This window comes from Stenella coeruleoalba, assembly GCF_951394435.1.
Source record: "Stenella coeruleoalba genome assembly, chromosome: 10".
NCBI classification, from domain to species: Eukaryota; Metazoa; Chordata; class Mammalia; order Artiodactyla; family Delphinidae; genus Stenella; species Stenella coeruleoalba.
Window position 1 is genome coordinate 79,760,512 of NC_137156.1, and position 20,055 is coordinate 79,780,566.

At 41.7% G+C, this 20,055-nt stretch overlaps 1 protein-coding gene across 18 annotated transcripts in view; it reads right to left on the reverse strand.

The window, feature by feature from the left end:
- ADAMTS9 (ADAM metallopeptidase with thrombospondin type 1 motif 9) overlaps positions 1-20,055 on the reverse strand; it is an 813,664-nt gene that overhangs the window by 90,269 nt on the left and 703,340 nt on the right. For all 18 annotated transcript variants that reach the window (XR_013830124.1, XR_013830125.1, XR_013830126.1 and 15 more), the window contains one exon: positions 16,166-16,339. Coding sequence is in view for 2 of the 18 variants with exons in the window: in XM_079933633.1 (XP_079789759.1) it covers positions 16,166-16,339 (174 nt within the window). In the remaining 16 variants the exon portion in view is untranslated. The remainder of the gene's footprint in view (positions 1-16,165; positions 16,340-20,055) is intronic.

Consider the following 20,055-nt stretch of genomic DNA (forward strand, 5'->3'; position numbering starts at 1 on the left):
ATACCAAGTATGGAAGTCACACCACCAGCAGCTCTGAAATTCAGCACACCTGTAATTCAGAAAGCAAATATCACAGCCCTGGGTTAACTTGGGTAACTTACCCATTGTCCCACGGGCTACATGTGCCTGTAAATGTGCTAAAACTAACAGGGGAAAATAACTTTTTAAATTTGAGGGTGAGGAAGATCTAAAATAAAATATTTTCTTTAGCTAGGTTGGTTGGCCACAGGGTAATGGTCTAAAAAGGGTCACAATGCAATGGGTAGAAACTGTCTTTCCTTAAAGACTGCAACCAAGTTGCTTTACATTTTTTTGGTGAGATGCACTAACCATGGAGGGAAGAAAATCATTCTTCATATTCACCTGCTCAACCTTTAAGGTTGCTGATTTTCTCCATGGATGAAAGAATGTGCTGCGTCCTTACTAGGGCCAGGCTACCATTGTCAGATAGTGTGTGGACAACCAAGTTAAAGAACAAATGGGGAGCCTGACAGCATAGCGTTCTGGAAGTGCTACACAGAGTCCTTGGCTAAAAGGAACAGGAAGTGCAAATCAATTTATCTAACATTGCTTTAAATTAAAAAAAGAAAAAGCAACCTTCAGATTACCAATGGGTTCATTTTAAAAGTCAGGTATGTGGAGTTTGGACATCTTTGCCCCAAAATAGTATACTTGCAAGGGAAAAAGGCAGAAATAATACTGTGGAGACACTTTGTAACTTTAAAGTCATTCACTCATTCAACCAATACAAGCACACCTCAGAGACACCGTGGGTTTGGTTCCAGACCACCGCAATAAAGGGAATATCGCAATAAAGCGAGTCACGTGAATCGCTTGGTTTTCCAAGGCATATAAAAATTATATTTACGCTATAATCTACTATGCAATAGCATGTCTAAAAAAATGTACATAATTTAAAATACTTTCTTGCTAAAAAAAGCTAACCATCACCTTAGCCTTCAGCAAGTCCTAGCAGAGACGTCAAAGATCACTGATCACAGGTCACCATAACAAATATAGTAGAGAAAAACGGAAATATTGCGAGAATTACCAAAAGGTGACACAAAGTGAGGAAATGTTGTTGGAAAAAATGGCAGCAACAGACCTGCTCAACGCAGAGTTGCCACAAACCTTCAATTTGTAAAAAAAACAAAACAAAACCCCACAGTACCTGCAAAGTGCAATAAAGTGAAGTACAATAAAACGAGGTCTGCCTATTTGCAATGGGCCAAGTTCTATGCTGGGCATGGGGTTACAGCCCTGACATCTTCCTACTCACCTTCTCTCTCTCTCTTAAGACACCCGGGGTGGCTGTTCCTCCCAGCTGGGGGTTCGTGTGTCAAGACAGTCGGCTAACTGGTGACCCCTGGGGTTTAGCACTCAGGGCCGCCTTGTATGGCTGTTGTGAGCAGGTATGAGCTTCATAACAGAGAGTGTAATGGAGGTGGAAGCCATCAGGGTATCTGCAGCTGTGACAGCGAGAAAAGAGGAAGGACCGGGGGTGGGAATCCCCACAACGCTGAAAGCGGTGCGCCGAGGTAACCTGGCACACGGGAGATGGGGGACACTCTCAGGGTGGGGCTCAGCATGCGTGGCTGGAGGTGGATGTCACGGGGAGGTGGGGCAGGGAAATGATGACAGCAGTTGGGGGTCCTCAGAGCCTTCGGTTTGAGATGGGGATTTCAGAAGGTGGGCAGAGGCCAGGTCACAGAGGGCCTTGTAAATGTCTCACGCTGCTTAGGAGAAAATCCAAACTCTTGCCCTGGCTTACAGAACACGTCACAACCTGGGTGCTCCGACAGGTCCAACCTCATTTCAGCCTTCCGGTCCTTTTGCTGACTCTGCTCCCAACGTGCTGTGCTTTTGTCCACAAACATGCTGGGCTCTGTCCTCCCTCTCCCTTCTACCTAGAATCACCTCCTTTTGCCCTTTATCACCAAGCACCCTAGAGAAGGTGGGACTAGCCTATCATGCTCTGTCTCTATCTCAGCACCTTGTTGTTGTTTTCCATCACAGCACTTTTCACAATTGGCAATTCCATATAACACATGCGTTTGCTTGTCTTCTGTCTCTCTCACTTGATCATCAATCCCACCACAGCAATTGCACATTTTCTATTGCATCCCTAATGCCTAGTGCCTGGCACTTTGCAGGTGCTCGACAAAGATTTGTTGAATAAATTAATGAGGGAATGAGTGATAAAGAGTTAATAGCTGGCCCTTGTTCACACATCAAAACCCAATCACTCCCTACTGTAAACTTCATAAAATCTTTGTAACCAATTGACCTGAAGCTCATTACTAATTTTTCTGTGCTAAGAAGATGAACTTGGGAATCATTCTACAGCTGATCTCAATAAAAGTTTTTAGAATCCAAATACGTATTAGAGGGGTCCAAGTCCCTGCACTGGGTCAAAGAGCCACGGGGCGGGCAGTTCTACAAAGGCCACAGCTTGTCCACGGCAATGTGACAATAAAGTGAAACAGCTGTTCGTACTGGAAAAACAGTTTGTTCTAAAAGACATTGTAGAGTGCTGTGATTCTAAATAGTTAAAGAAGAAAGACCATCAATTAGCAGGCTTTGTTCTGTAATGCCTTGCTTTTTCCTTCCCTCCCTCCCTCCCTCTCTCCTTCCTTCCTTCCTTCCCTCTCTCCACCCATTATTTTGTCCCTCCATTCATTCATAAATTCATTCATTCACCAAGGGTCTTCAATGCTGTAGGTACTGTGCTAAATGCTGGGGAAAACTCTGGTGAACAAGCTTTCTGACCTCCAACAGCTGATAACCTAGACAAGAAAAACAGGCTACAACAATTCAGAGTGCTGGCTGCTGAAGCAGAATATTTTCAGGGTGACAGAGCTGAGGGGAGGGCCATCTGACTCAGTCATGTGAGGGGACGTGTGATTTTTCAAGGGCTTCTGAAAGGATGTGACATCTTGATTCAGGCCTGAAGGATGAGCAAGAGTCACTGATGTGAGGGAAGGTTCAGGGCAGCCACTTTGTGACACAGAGGTACCAGGGAGGAAAGAGAGTATTCTGGGTAAAGGTAAAAAAGAGTATTTGCAAGAACTGGGAGACTTACTCCTTAAAACAAAGAGATGCATAACGTACATACTCACAATTCAAGTTGGATGGAAAAACCTCTGCAGCTATAAGTAAATTCATAGTCAGATTATAATACTATCAATAAGTTTTTTACGATAGTCGTTTTCAAAAGAATTAAAAGGTCATGTATTTTTTTAAACTCAGTCTCATGAGCATAATAATTCTAAAGTGAGTAAAACTGAGCAGTGAAAAGCTAAATAGCCCAAAGTTGGCGGGTGATCTTAAAAGCCCAACATTGTGATACGTGGATAAGCTGAAGTGCTGGTCATCATCTGAATCCTCCATCAGGGGTCCACTGTACCAAAGAGAACTACCATTTGTGGAAGGCCTAAAATATACTAGGCACTGCACTGAATCCCTCACTTAATCCCACTTAATCCTCACTATGACATTCAGCAAAGTCTGCCATACAATTCCCATTTTGCAGATGAGCTAACTGGAGCCCAGAGATTTGAGGTCAATTTGCCAGAGCCACACACTGAATGGTCTTTTGTTTACAACACTCTGCTTTTAGGGCATAAACAAATGGGACATGAATGTCTGGAAAGAGCATCTCCCGCTTGTCTAATAATTTTTCTCTGCGTCTGAAAGTCCAGGCTCTATCTTATGATATCATGAATGAACACTGATGCTCCTTCCCCTCCACAGTCAACAGGCCCCTCAATGAACAAAAAAGGTCCTCTGTAGTACTCCACCAAGACTCCCCACCAACCTCATGGCTTAAGGTCTGATCGTCAACCAACTAGACCAAGAATTTCATCTTCGGAAGTGGGTGGAGGTAGTCACCAGTACAGAGAATTATACTTTGATGCCAACTCTGCTGAAACAGTCTGGCCAAGCCAATAAAAATAGAAAAATGCACCTCAGGTGCATGTCGACATGGGAAGCAGTGGAATATAAAGGTTCAGAGCGTGTGTTGCAGAGGTCAGGCTGCTGGGCTTCAAATCCCAGCCTTATTACCTAGTGATTCTGTGAACCTGGGTGAATTAACCTAGCTAAGCCTCAAGCTACCTCAACTTTAAATGAGGATAAAAATTTAATTACGACATCAGAGAGTTATGGAAAGGTTAAATGAGGTCCTCCATATAAAAATATTCAACATAGTGCTTGATCCATAGCTTAATAAACAATGAGATGTATTCTTTTTATTATCATAGTATCAGGACCACTGCACTGTATAACTCTAGAGGATGTCCCTCACATTGTAGCCTATGGGAATGGTACCCCTGGGGTTGTGCAGTGTACAACCTGTGTGACTGTGTATGACATCCCTGATGATCATGCTACTGTGGGTATGTGGAACTCGTGCTTCTCAAGGTGGACACTTGGATTACTTCTCATGAAGAGGAGGGTGCCATGTGCTACGTGCCTGGTGTGAAATACATCTTGCCAACAAACAGGTGGGTTTTTAATAGTGTCCAAGGGGGAAGCAAAAGGGAGAAATGCACACTCAAAAAGCAAGCAACAGTTCTGAGTTAGTTGTAAAGAATGGCTAAGAAGAAGAAAACCTCCCATAATGGGGTGGGGTGGGAGTCTCCAGCATCCGATTCACTGGGCTCTGAGACCGCCCTGGCATCCTACTGACGTCAGCTCAATGAGGGGAAGAAAGTCAAGACATGTGCATGCACAAAGTGCATATCAGATGAAATGGTAGCAGAGTTGAGTGGGTACAGGGGAGGTGAGAGCCAGAATGGAGGTGAAGGCTGATTAAGGGGAGCCTGAAGGGGGCTGTACTATCAAGTGACCACCCAATGTACTGTTTAACAAGGACGCTTTTGATCATGGAAGTAGGGGCAACTGATAATTACACTAGGCCTACTCCATGCATAAACCAGGACTGCTGTAGGCAAATAGGACGAGGGGCAAATCTGAAGATGGCTGCCCAACTGCTAACAACATTCCCTCGAAGGCTTGTGGATGTGGGGACGTTTGAAGAGAGGACTACCAGCACGCTTTGCAAATGAGGAACAACGGGTTCTAATGGGGCTTCTCCCTCCCCCATCCGGCTGCCCTGCACCTCCCTCTGGCCAATGCAGTGTCACGTGAGGGCCTCCCACAGTCCTCCAACCTCCCTCACCACCCAGGTCCACTGGCCTCAAACTCTCCACTTCGGGTTCAGGCAGATGAGAAAGCATGTTGGCAGGAGGGCAACTATCTGATCCACTATTCTTGCTGCTCCCCTCTGGTCAACTTCTAAATTTAGCCACAGGTCAGACTATCTTAGTAGGTCTCCTGTTCTTATTAGAGCTTGAGAGCAATATGTGAGGAAGGATTTAGAAAGATCGATCTGCATGGCACAGACAAAGATGTAAATTTCTAGGCACATTTCAGATGATCAGAGAGGAGGATTTCCTCAGTGCATATCTGGCAAGGTTTCTAGTTCTTGGGATTCAGAAGGAATTGTCAATGGAGCTTGCATTTTCCCAAATGGCACTAGCATTTTTAGAAGTTGGCTAAAGCATGAGCTGTCAGCTGAGATTCACTTCTGAACACTCTCTTACTTTGTGCTCCTTGGAGCAGTCACACAGGGTTGAGTTTGGCACGACATGAAGATGGAGAGGGAGAGGGAGGGAGCAGGCAGTGGTAGGTCTGAAGCAAGAATTACAAAGAGAATCAAGTGGTAACACACGGGCAGAGAGGGATGAAGACACCTCTTCTTCCTTCTCTATCTGACTCTGTCAATCCCCAAACCACTCGATTATTTCCAATTTTCTCAGAACAGCTTTGCACACTTATTATTCCCACTTGACCAATGGCAAACTCACAGTTCAGAAAATAAAGCCTCCTTGTTCTGAGTCTCACAGCTGAAATGTGGCAGTGCTGGTATATGAACCACGTCTGTAAAATTCTACGGCCTCTGGGGGTTCCCAGTAACTGGTGTGGCTCAAGTACAATTAATCTGAAATGTAACTGCTTTAGCGATTCCTCCCTGCCACAGTCTGGTGGAAGTAAAAACAAAAAAACCCCCACCAAACTTTAGAAGGAAAATGAGCAAAAAAAAAAAAAAATTGAGTAGACAGAGAGGGTGAGAGTCCTAAAGAAAAGAGATGACTGAAAACAATGGAACTAATCCATCAGGAGGGTGAAGGAGAGGGAAGAACAGAGCTGGAAGGCTGAATACCTACAAGGGTTAAGAATGCAGTTGTAAGAAAACAAACCCTATTTAAAACTGCATCAGAAAGAATAAAATACCTAGGAATAAATTTAACCAAGGAGGTGAGAGATCTGTACATCGAAAACTACAAGACACTGATAAAAGAAACTGAAGAAGACCGAAATAAATGGAAAGATCTTCTGTGCTCATAGACTGGAAGAATTAATATTGTTAAAAGGTCCATACTGAGGCTCCGGCTTTGGAGGTCAGATCCCAGGGAGAGCACTGGGGTTGGCCGCGTGAACACAGCCTGCAGGGGGCTAGTGCACCACAGCTAGCTGGGAGGGAGCCCAGGGAAAAGTCTGGACCTGCCTAAGAGACAAGAGACCACGGTGCGTGAGGAGAGGGGATTCAGAGCACCGCCTAATCGAGCTCCAGAGACGGGCGCGAGCCGCGGCTATGAGCGCGGACCCCAGAAACGGGCATGAGACGCTAAGGGTGCTGCTGCAGCCACCAAGAAGCCTGTGTGCGAGCACAGGTCACTCTCCACACCTCCCTTCCGGGGAGCCTGTGCAGCCCGCCACGGCCAGGGTCCCGTGATCCAGGGACAACTTCCCTGGGAGAACGCACGGCGCGCCTCAGGCTGGTGCAACGTCATGCTGGCCTCTGCCGCCGCAGGCTCGCCCCGCACTCCGTGCCCCTCCTTCCCCCCAGCCTGACTGAGACAGAGACCCCGAATCAGCGGCTCCTTTAACCCTGTCCTGTCTGAGCGAAGAACAGACGCCCTCAGGCGACCTACACGCAGAGGCGGGGCCAAATCCAAAGCTGAACCCCAGGAGCTGTGCGAACAAAGAAGAGAAAGGGAAATCTCTACCAGCAGCCTCAGGAGCAGCGGATTAAATCTCCAAAATCAACTTGATGTACCCTGCATCTGTGGAATACCTGAATAGACAACGAATCATCCCAAATTGAGGCAGTGGACTTTGGGAGCAACTGTAGACTTGGGGTTTTCTTTCTGCATCTAATTTGTTTCTGGTTTTATGTTTATCTTAGTTTAGTATTTAGAGCTTGTTATCACTGGTAGATTTCTTTATTGATTTGGTTGCTCTCTTCCTTTATATATATATATATATTTTTTTTTTCCTTTTTCTCTTTTTTTGAGTGTGTATGTGTATGCTTCTTTGTGTGATTTTGCCTGTATAGCTTTGCTTTTACCATTTGTCCTAGGTTTCTGTCTGTCTGGTTTTTTTTTTGGAATACTTTTTAGCGCTTGTTATCATTGGTGGATTTGTTTTTTGGTTTGGTTGCCCTTTCCTTCCTTCCTTTCTTTTTTCTTTCTTTTCTTTTCCTTTCTTTCTTTTTCCTCTGTTTTATTACTTTAAAAATTTTATTTTTAATATATTTTTTATTTTAATAACTTTAATTAATTAATTAATTAATTTCTCCCTTTTCTTCTGAGCAATGTGGCTGACAGGGTCTTCGTGCTCCGGCCAGGTGTCAGGCCTGTGCCTCTGAGGTGGGAGAGCTGAGTTCAGGACACTGGTCCACCAGAGACCTCTTGGATCCACGTAATATCAAATGGTGAAAGCTCTCCCACAGATCTTCATCTCAACGCTAAGACCCAGCTCCACTCAGCGACCAGCAAGCTACAGTGCTGGGCACCCTATGCCAAACAACTAGCAAGACAGGAACACAACCCCACCATTAGCAGAGAGGCTGCCTAAAATCATAATAAGCTCACAGACACCCCAAAACACACCACTGGACACAGTCCTGCCCACCAGAAACACAAGATCCAGCCTCATCCACCAGAACACAGGCATCAGTCCCCTCCTCCAGGAAGCCTACACAACCCACTAAACCAAAGTTACCCACTGGGGGCAGACAACAAAAACAACGGGAACTACAAACTTGCAGCCTGAAAAAAGGAGACCCCCAAACACAGTAAGTTAAGCAAAATGAGAAGACAGAGAAACACACAGCAGATGAAGGAGCAAGGTAAAAACCCACCAGACCAAACAAATGAGGAGGAAATAGGCAGTCTACCTGAAAAAGAATTCAGAGTAATGACAGTAAAGACGATCCAAAATTTTGGAAATAGAATGGAGAAAATACAAGAAACGTTTAACAAGGACGTAGAAGAACTAAAGAGCCAACAAACAACGATGAACAACACAATAAATGAAATTAAAAATTCTCTAGAAGGAATCAATGGTAGAACAACTGAGGCAGATAAGTGAACTGGAAGATAAAATAGTGTAAATAACTACCACAGAGCAGAATAAAGAAAAAAGAACGAAGAGAATTGAGGACAGCCTCAGAGACCTCTGGGACAACATTAAACACACCAACATTCAAATTATAGGGGTCCCAGAAGAAGAAGAGAAAAAGAAAGGTACTGAGAAAATATTTGAAGAGATTATAGTTGAAAACTTCCCTAATATGGGAAAGGAAATAGTTAATCAAGACCAGGAAGTGCAGAGAGTCCCATACAGGATAAATCCAAGGAGAAACACGCCAAGACAAATATTAATCAAACTATCAAAAATTAAATACAAAGAAAAAATATTAAAAGCAGCTAGGGAAAAACAAAAAATAACATAGAAGGGAATCCCCATAAGGTTAACAGCTGATCTTTCAGAAGAAACTCTGCAAGCCAGAAGGGAGTGGCAGGACATATTTAAAGGGATAAAAGGGGAAAACCTACAACCAAGATTACTCTACCCAGCAAGGATCTCATCCAGATTCAACGCAGAAATTAAAACCTTTACAGACAAGCAAAAGCTAAGAGAATTCAGCACCACCAAACCAGCTTTACAACAAATGCTAAAGGAACTTTTCTAGACAGGAAGCACAAGAGAAGGAAAAGACCTACAATAACAAACTCAAAACAATTAAGAAAATGGTAATAGGAACATACATACTGATAACTACCTTAAATGAAAATGGATTAAATGCTCCCACTAAAAGACACAGACTGGCTAAATGGATACAAAAACAAGACCCGTATACATGCTGTCTACAAGAGGCCCACTTCAGACCTAGGGACACATATAGACTGAAAGTGAGGGGATGGAAAACGATGTTCCATGCAAGTGGAAATCACAGGAAAGCTGGAGTAGCAATTCTCATATCAGACAAAATAGACTTTAAAATAAAGACTATTAGAAGAGACAAAAAAGGACACTACATAATGATCAAGGGATTGATCCAAGAAGAAGATATAACAATTGTAAATATTTATGGACCCAACATAGGAGCACCTCAATACATAAGGCAAAGGCTAATAGCCATAAGGGGAAATCGACAGTAACACAATCACAGGAGGGATGTTAACACCCCACTTTCACCAATGGACAGATCATCCAAAATGAAAATAAATAAGGAAACACAAGCTTTAAATGATACATTAAACAAGATGCACTTAATTGATATTTACAGGACATCCCATCCAAAAACAACAGAATACACTTTCTTCTCAAGTGCTAATGGAAAATTCTCCAGGATAGATCATATCTTAAGAAAACTGAAATTGTATCAAGTATCTTTTCTGACCACAACGCTATGAGACTAGATATCAACTACAGGAAAAGATCTGTAAAAAATACAAACACATGGAGGCCAAACAATACACTACTTAATAACCAAGAGATCACTGAAAAAATCAAAGAGGAAATCAAAAAATACCTAGAAACAAATAACAAGGAAAACACGACAACCTGAAACCTATGGGATGCAGCAAAAGCAGTTCTAAGAGGGAAGTTTATAGCAACACAATCCTACCTCAGGAAACAAGAAACATCTCAAATAAACAACCTACCCTTACACCTAAAGCAATTAGAGAAAGAAGAACAAAACCACCCCAAAGTTAGTAGAAGGAAAGAAATCATAAATATCAGATCAGAAATAAATGAAAAAGAAATGAAGGAAACAATAGCAAAGATCAATAAAACTAAAAGCTGGTCTTTGAGAAGGTAAACAAAATTGATAAACCATTAGCCAGACTCACCAAGAAAAAACGGGAGAAGACTCATATCAATAGAATTAGAAATTAAAAAGGAGAAGTAACAACAGACACTGCAGAAATACAAAGGATCATGAGAGGTTACTACAAGTAACTATATGCCGATAAAATGGACAGCCACGAAGAAATGGACAAATTATTAGAAAAGCACAACCTTCCGAGACAGAACCAGGAAGAAATAGAAAATATAAGCATACCAAACAGAAGCACTGAAATTGAGACTGTGATTAAAAATCTTCCAACAGGGCACCCCTGGTGGCGCAATGGTTGAGAGTCCGCCTGCCAATGCAGGGGACACAGGTTCGTGCCCTGGTCCGGGAAGATCCCACAGGCTGTGGAGCGGCTAGGCCCGTGAGCCATGGCTACTGAGCCTGCGCGTCCAGAGCCTGCGCGTCCTGAGCCTGTGCTCCGCCAAGGGAGAGGCCACAACAATGAGAGGCCCGCGTACCGCAAAAAAAAAAAAAAAAAGAAATCTTCCAACAAACAAAAGCCCAGGACCAGATGGCTTCACAGGTGAATTCTATCAAACATTTAGAGAAAAGCTAATACCTATCCTTCTCAAAGTCTTCCAAAATATAGCAGAGGGAGGAACACTCCCAAACTCATACTACGAGGCCACCATCACCCTGATTCCAAAACCAGACAAAGATGTCACAAAGAAAGAAAACTACAGGCCAATATCACTGATGAACAGAGACGCAAAAATCCTCAACAAAATTCTAGCAAACAGAATCCAACAGCACATTAAAAGGATCATACACCATGATCAAGTGGGGTTTACCCCAGGAATGCAAGGATTCTTCAGTATACACAAATCAATCAATGTGATAAACCATATTAACAAACTGAAGGAGAAAAACCATATGATCATCTCAATAGATGCAGAGAAAGCTTTTGACAAAATTCAAACCCATTTATGATAAAAACCTTCCAGAAAGCAGGCATAGAGGGAACTTACCTCAACAAATAAAGGCCATATATGACAAACGCACAGCCAACATCATTCTCAATGGTGAAAAAACTGAAACCATTTCCTTTACGATCAGGAGCAAGACAAGGTTGTCCATTCTCACCACTATTATTCAACATAGTTTTGGAATTTTTAGCCACAGCAATCAGAGAAGAAAAAGAAATAAAAGGAATCCAAATTGGAAAAGAAGTAAAGCTGTCACTGTTGGCAGATGACATGATACTATACATAGAGAATCCTAAAGATGCTACCAGAAAACTACTACAGCTAATCAGTGAATGTGGTAAAGTAGCAGGATATAAAATTAATGCACAGAAATCTCTTCCTATATACTAATGATGAAAGATCTGAAAGAGAAATTAAGGAAACTCTCCCATTTACCACTGCACCAAAAAGAATAAAATACCTAGGAATAAACCTACCTAAGGAGAGAAAAGACCTGTATGCAGAAAACTACAAGACACTGATGAAAGAAATTAAAGATGATACAAACAGACGGAGAGATATACGATGTTCTTGGATTGGAAGAATCAACATTGTGAAAATGACTATACTTCCCAAAGCAATTTACAGATTCAATGTAATCCCTATCAAACTACCAATGGCATTCTTCACAGAACTAGAACGAAAAATATCACAATTTGTATGGAAACACAAAAGACCCCGAATAGCCAAAGCAATCTTGAGAAAGAAAAACGGAGCTGGAGGAATCAGGCTCCGTGACTTCAGACTATACTACAATGCTACAGTAATCAAGAAAGTATGGTACTGGCACAAAAACAGAAATATAGATCAATGGAACAACAGGATAGAAAGCCGAGAGAGAAACCCACGCACATATGGTCACCTTACTTTTGATAAAGGAGGCAAGGATATACAATGGAGAAAAGACAGCCTCTTCAATGTGGTGCTGGGAGAAGTGGACAGCTACATGTGAAAGAATGAAATTAGGACACTCACTAACACCATACACAAAAATAAACTCAAAATGGATTAAAGACCTAAAAGTAAGGCCAGACACTATAAAACTCTCAGAGGAAAACATAGGCAGAACGCTCTATGACACAAATCACAGCAAGACCCTTTTTGACCCACCTCCTAGAGAAATGGAAATAAAAACAAAAATAAACAAATGGGACCTAATGGAACTTAAATGCTTTTGCACAGCAAAGGAAACCATAAACAAGACGAAAAGACACCCCTCAGAATGGGAGAAAATATTTGCAAATGAAGCAACTGACAAAGGATTAATCTCCAAAATTTACAAGCAGCTCATGCAGTTCAATATCAAACAAACAAACAAACAATCCAAAAATGGGCAGAAGATCTAAACAGACATTTCTCCAAAGAAGATACATGGATTGCCAACAAACACATGAGAGAATGCTCAACATCACTAATCATTAGAGAAACACAAATCAAAACCACAATGAGGTATCACCTCACACCAGCCAGAATGGCCATCATCAAAAAATCTACAAAGAATAAATGCTGGAGAGGGTGTGGAGAAAAGGGAACCCTCCTGTACTGTTGATGGGAATGTAAATTGATACAGCCACTATGGAGAACAGTATGGAGGTTCCTTAAAAAACTAAAAATAGAACTACCATACAACCCAGCAATCCCACTACTGGGCATATAACCTGAGAAAACCATAATTCTAAAAGAGTCATGTACCACAATGTTCACTGCAGCTCTATTTACAATAGCCAAGACAAGGAAGCAACCTAAGTGTCCATCGACTGATGAATGGATAAACAAGATGTGGCACATACATACAATGGAATATTACTCAGCCATAAAAAGAAACGAGGGCTTCCCTGGTGGTGCAGTGGTTGACAGTCTGCCTGCTGATGCAGGGGACACGGGTTCGTGCCCTGGTCCGGAAAGATCCCATATGCCGCAGAGTGGCTGGGCCCATGAGCCATGGCCGCTGAGCCTGCACATCTGGAGCCTGTGCTCCACAACAGGAGAGGCCACAACAGTGAGAGGCCCACGTACCGCAAAAAAAAAGAAACGAAACTGAGTTATTTGTAGTGAGGTGGATGGACCGAGAGTCTGTCATACAGAGAGAAGTAAGTCAGGAAGAGAAAAACAAATACCGTGTGCTAACACATACATATGGAATCTAAAAAAAAAAAAAAAATGGTTCTGAGGAACCAAGGGGCAGGACAGGAATAAGGACGCAGACGTAGAGAATGGACTTGAGGGTACAGGGAGGGGGAAGGGTAAGCTGGGATGAAGTGAGAGAGTGGCATGGACAGATATACACTACCAAATGTAAAATAGATAGCTACTGGGAAGGAGCTGCAAAGCACAGGCAGGTCAGCCCGGTGCTTTGTGACCACTTAGAGGGGTGGGATAGGGAGTATGGGAAGGAGGGAGACACAAGAGGGAAGAGATATGGGGATATATGTATATGTATTACTAATTCATTTTCTTATAAAGCAGAAACTAACACACCATTGTAAGGCTATTATACTCCAATAAAGATGTTAAAAAAAGAAAGGAAAAAAGAAAAAAAAATTGCATTCTCTTTCATATGTAGCTTTAACCTATGTAATTAGAGTCCTAATTTACTTTTTTTAAGGGGGGGGGGAAACACACACACACACACACACACACACACACACACACACACAAGGCCCATACTACCCAAAGCACCACATGCAGAAGTATGAAACTGGACTCCAACCTTACACCATACCCCAAATTAACTCAAAATGGATTAAAGACTGGAACGTAAAACCTGACCACAAAAGTCCTATACACAGGGGCGAGCTCCTTGACATCAGTCTTGGCAATGAGTTTTTGGATCTGACACCAAACCAAAGGCAGCAAAATCGAAAATAAACAAGTCGGACTACATCAAACTAAAAATGGGCAAAGGACCTGAAGAGCCATTTCTCAAAAAAAAAACCATACAAATGGCCAACAGATATATGAAAAGGTGCTCAACATCACTAATCATCAGGGGAATGTAAATCAAAACCACAACGAGATATCACCTCACACCTGTTGGAATGACTATTACCAAAAAGACAAGAAACAACAAACGTTAGCAAGATCCTTGCTAACAGAACACTTATGTACTGTTGGTGGGGATATAAGTTGGTGCAGCCACTCTGGAAAACAGTCCGGAGGTTCCTCCAAAAACTTAAAAATAGAGCTACCATACGATCTAGCAATTCCACTTCTGGTTGTTTACCTGAAGGAAATAAAATCACTAACTCGAAAAGATATACTCACCCCCATGTTCACGCAGCATTATTTACAATAGCCACAATACGGAAACATCCTAAGTGTCCAATGATGGATGAATGGATAAAGAAAATGGGATAGAAAGAAAAAAAAATATGAATATAATTCAGCCATTAAAAAGAAGGAAATCCTGCCATCTGTGACAACACGGATGAACCCTGAGGGCATTATGCTAAGTGACATAAATAGACAAATACTGTAGGTCTCATTTATATGTGGAATAATCTGAAAACAAAACAAACTCAGAAAGATTGCTGGCTGCCAGAGGTGGGGGGAAGGCACAAAGTACGTGAAGGTAAAGGTAAAGGTGGTCAAAAGGTACAAACTTCCAGTAGTAAGAGAAATAAATCCTAGAGATGTAATGTACAGCATGGTGACTACAGTTAACAATACTGTACATTAAACTTGGAAGTTGCGAAGACAGTAGATCTTAAAAGTTCTCACCACAAGAAAAAAAAATTGTAACTCTGTGAGGTGATCAAAGGTAACTGTGACATAGCTGTTAATACTAAGTACACTTACTGTAGTAATCATTTTGTAATATACACATATGTCAAATCACCAGGTTTTCACTTAAAGTTAATACAACATTATATGTCAATTATATCTCAATAAAAACAGGGGGAAAAGTGGCAACGCCGTTAGCATTTGCATAAAAAAAAGGAAAAAGAAAGCAGCTGCAATATCTCATAATGGTTTAAGAGAATTAACTTAGGATCAAGCCTTGTTTCTTCCACCTGCTAGGTGTGTAACATTTGGACAAATGACATTGGCCCTCCAAACCTCAGTTTCCTTGATTGCAAAATGGGATAATAATAATACCCACTTCGTCTTTTTAAACCACTTAGTGGTTAAAAAGATTAAGTGAGGTGATGAATGTAAAGCACTTAGCCCAGTGCCGGGCACTGTCACGCCTGTCCTGAAAACCATTCCCAGTGGGAAACTCCTGTCTTACTATGCCTGTCTCTGAATCTTTTACAACTTGCACTTTGTTTCATTCCAATGTCAGTAGATACGGTTTTGCTTTTTAATATCCTTTCCCCCCTTTTCTACAAATCAATCTTCTGTACTGGAAACAGAGGTTCCCTCCTACTAATGTCCTATCCTTGCTGGCCAGGCCATTCCCCAGGGACACTTAGTGTTTTCTTTAACTATACATTAACCTGGGGCAGGAGAAAAACAAGTCTATTTCTGCATCAATGGAGCAGTTCTTCAGATGCCCTCAGGTTTTCAAATGCTGGAAATCCTTCGCTCATTAATCAGGGTTTCAAATGAGTGCCTGTCTTCTAGCTGATGGCCAAAGCTGTGGAAGGAGGAAAAAACCCAGAGTAGGTCCTACCTAGAGTCTGCCCCTAGTGGCTGTCTGAACTCATCCAGAATGACCACGTCTGAATATACATATTTAAAATATTTCTTCCATCTCCCCCTCCTTCTGGGAAAGTTATCTTTATGCATTTGGCTCAAGGCCTGTTCAACTTTTTCTGGAGGTAGCCAGATTTGGAACACTCAAGAACACAGACGTCGGAACGGCAGAAAAAGGAGGAGCTCTCCCACCATTGCTGGAGTGAACTGTTGGCCGTCTGACAGCAAACCTTTTGGGAAAGAGCCAGCCTTGTCACCATGCTGGAGGGCTTCATGGGGGAACGGATGTGATGATAGCAAAGGGGTTGAGCGAAACACTGGCAGGTGCCCACTTCCTGGCTCTACTTACTTCTTGCCATTCATCTGCCCTCCAAGCGTAGAGTGGACACAGCGGGGCTTGGCAGGCGCGCTCTGACTCCGGTCTAGTGTATGGGTTGCACTCGGTCTCTCCGGCTATTTTGTGTGTTCCCAGCTGACAGCCCACATTTCTCCGCCGCACGCCTTGGCCACAGGACACTGAGCACTAAAAGGACAAGAGTGCGTAAGTGGGAGCTTCGGGTCATTTGGGGGAGGGAGTGATCATCGGGGTGGAGAGGGTCACAGATCTGGGGACCGCATTCCTAATCCAATGACCCTCACAGCTATCACAAGGCTTTCTAATTTCCAGTGAAAGGGACCCAAGAGAATGTCTTAAATCTGCAAACTCACTGCCTATCAGAGGCGGTTGAGTGAGGAAGAGACTCAAGTTAGGGGGAAATCTTTCAGGTTAACAAAACTCTTGGACAGTGGAATAGGCTAGGGGAGATCATTCTGAGACATTCAGTACAACCTAGAAGTAGTGCTGCCATGTGAAATGAAAATCCCAAATGATTTCTATCCTGGAAGGTTGAAGGGTCTTGAAAATTGGAGATACAGTTCTGTAGAAGAGAATTTCTTGGCAGATGGAAAATATAACTCAAGGAGAGTAAATCACTGAAGCTTTTAGGGCCTTAAAAATAGAATTAGTTTCTTCCCTCTCTTCTTCTTCTTGCTCCTATTCCTGGAGATAGGGAAATCTTTTTTTTTTTTTAACTATGGAATTCGTTAAAGTATTTGTATCTGTTTACAACCTCGGATGAATATACAAAAAATAAAAGCTGACAAAAAAAAAAAAAATTTCCTCGGGTGTTGTGTTTTCAGTCCGTGAAAAATACTGTTAATCAGGCTGAAACATTTTGTTGACCAAGTTGCACAACACCCTATTAATCTGTAATTAACTTTCCTCTAAATTAATTTTTTTAATGGTTTCCTCATTGCTGGGTTTCATAATCGCACTTATGGTCAGGCCAAGAATTACTGTCTTTATTAAGCTTTTGACATTCAGAAACTAAAGGCAACATCTGACTGGAAAGAACAGCCTATTACTTCACTTAGCTATTAAAAACTGTTTCTAAGTTTTTGTGATAGCTCAGCTGCCATTCATTTGTCTAATTGAGAAAACAAGCTTAACATACACTAAAGCCATATTCCTAAGAGGATGTCTTGGTAAAGAATAGAATCACGCTTTTAAATTAGACAAAAATTCTTGTCCAATTAACCTGCAGCAGGAGTCATCGTTCTCTGAGGCTAATGGGAATTTACTAACAAGAAGCACACGCTAATGAATTCTGCTGCATAATAATATTATTTCCGTTTCAGATTCTAAGAAAATAGGTGGTAGTGTTTAGAAGGCGTCTTGGGAAATAATATCATTTCAGATGAGTCTACGCCAGGCAGGAGCTTAAATGTTCACATCAAAGCTAGCTGAAGAGAAGGAAATATTTTGGAGCAACATAGCTACTATTGTTTGGGTTTAATTGTATTACTTGGATTGAATGAGTTTGTGACCCACAAGGAACCAGACTTTTAACGTCATTATGTTCTTGGTGGAATGAGAGGGTGCCTGATTGCCTTGTGTACAGAGGATGGCCATTTAATACTTATGGGAGCTACGTGTATATTTCCCATTGATTACACAGGAAATGGATGAACTGCAACATAGGAGAGTTAGCACACGAATGACAGAAATCATCAGCAACCACTGACAATAAACAACAACCAAAATACCCTTTGGCTATTTGAATTTGTGGTCTTAAAAAAATAAAACAGTACCCTTCCGGAACAATGTATCCAAATGGAAACACAAGGAAAAAATAAGAACAATTAAGTAAACAAATTTGAGTTTGTCATAGAGCTAATACATATTCAAAATCTCATAAGGCTTTAATAAGGTAAAGAAAAAGGAAAAAAATGTTAAAGGCTTTCAGGGTGTATACTATTCAGGCTCTAAGTAAATGAAACTTCTTTTTGATGCTATTGTTTGTTACTGAGTAAATTATTACTTACAGTTCAGCAAAGGCAAGGTATTAAGAGCCATAAGCAACCTGTATTTTAAAAATTATTTCTACAATGTTCGATATTTTTTCAAAAGATAAAGGAAGTTTCAGTGACACAGTATGTCACTGTGGCTTCCGATTTTCATAGTGTCAAAGCTAGCCCTGAATTAACACATTCAAAAGTTTCGACAGGACTTATATGCACAGTAAGGTGTAAGCCCTGCCTCTGTGAATACAGCATCCATGGTAATCTTTGTTCAAAATGAAGTATACTGCATCAGAGTTACTTCTCCGTGTTTAACTTTTCTTCCTGTGCTGTCTCAGGGGAGGCAACATTTTGCATACAGAGACAGCCAGGCTTGCTTGGTGAATTCTGAGAGATTTGTGCGGAAGCCCCATGAATAAAACAGCATCAAAAAGACCTCTGCATGACCCTGGAGGTGCTGATGGTGGTGGTGTGTGCACGTGTGCGTGCTTAATTCTTCTTGTTTTATTTAGTCCACCTTTAAGTTATTCTGCAGAAGGAAGAGGTTGAGCGGTGTCTATTAACATGCCCCCCCTCCTCTGTCCCATCTATCATTTCTGCATGGCAGTCTATTTGTGCCGGTTTGAGAGTAGATGTTTTTAGTTCCAAACTACTGAGCTGGGAGCTGTGTTTCACCTCTCTGTACTCCCTACTGTGCAATGCTAGTATGCAGAACTCACCGATTTAAAGGGGAAATGATGCTTATTTCCATAGATTAAAAAAAATCTCTATGGAACTTCTGATGTTTAGGGAATTGTAGTATACACTTGAAAACCTGGAAAGAATTTTACATACTTTTTTCCAGTACAACTATTGCAACCATGGCAGTGACATTATTTAAAAGGAGGGATTAGTTTGAAAAATAAGTATATGAACCAACTTTAATAAATAATAACTGGTAACAACAATAGCAAACTTAGTAAGCATTTACTAGCCGAGGCTCTATTCTAGGGTTTCTCAACCTAATAATTCATTTTTGTTGGGGGGTGTCCTGTGCATTGTAGAAAGTTTAGGAGCATCCCTGGACTCTACCCTAGTACGTGTCAGCTGCATTTCCCCTCCTCTGCCAAAGTGAGATAATCAAAACTGTCTCTAGACACTGCCAAACGTCCCAAGAGATACAAAATCACTGCCAGTTGAGACCTTAGTTCTATGCTAAGCATCTTGCATAAAATATCTTTCATACTTCCTAGTAAACCTTTTAAGTAGATACTCCACAAATAAATAAAGCAAAAAACAGAGATAATCACCCTAACTCAAGCAAAAACTAAAACAGAAAATAGTCCAAGTAAATTCTATCCTAGGCAATAAACCAAAGCTACCGTGGATTACAATTTGGCTTCCAGTTTTAAAATATGGTGCTAATATTATGCAGGCTCTTGTACATTAGCAAGAGTGTGGGTGAAAAGCCTGTATTCAAACAATTCAACATCAATGCTTGCAGTTCAAATACAAAGTAACAAGAAAGCACAAATCACTAAGGCAACTCTAGTTCTCATCACTGACCATGTGCATATGGTTTCCCTGACTTCTCAAAGGACACACGCTACATATTTGCCATGTTTCTCCATTAGACACTTGCAGAATACTTCAGAATCAGACACCACAACCAAGCTGCTCTCATTGTAATTACAAGAAAAATCCCAACCAAAAATGGCTGGTAGGTTCATAATGCAATCTGCCAGTTACCATTTTGGCATGAGCACTGAAGAGCTTTTAAAAATTAAGTATTTCTCTGAATTTAAGACACCACTGATACCGAGACACAGTATTACATTTTGTATCACTCAGAAAGAAAACAAGGGCAACTAATTAAATCACGGCCTTCCATTGGTTGTTAGGCCCATCCTGACCACAGAA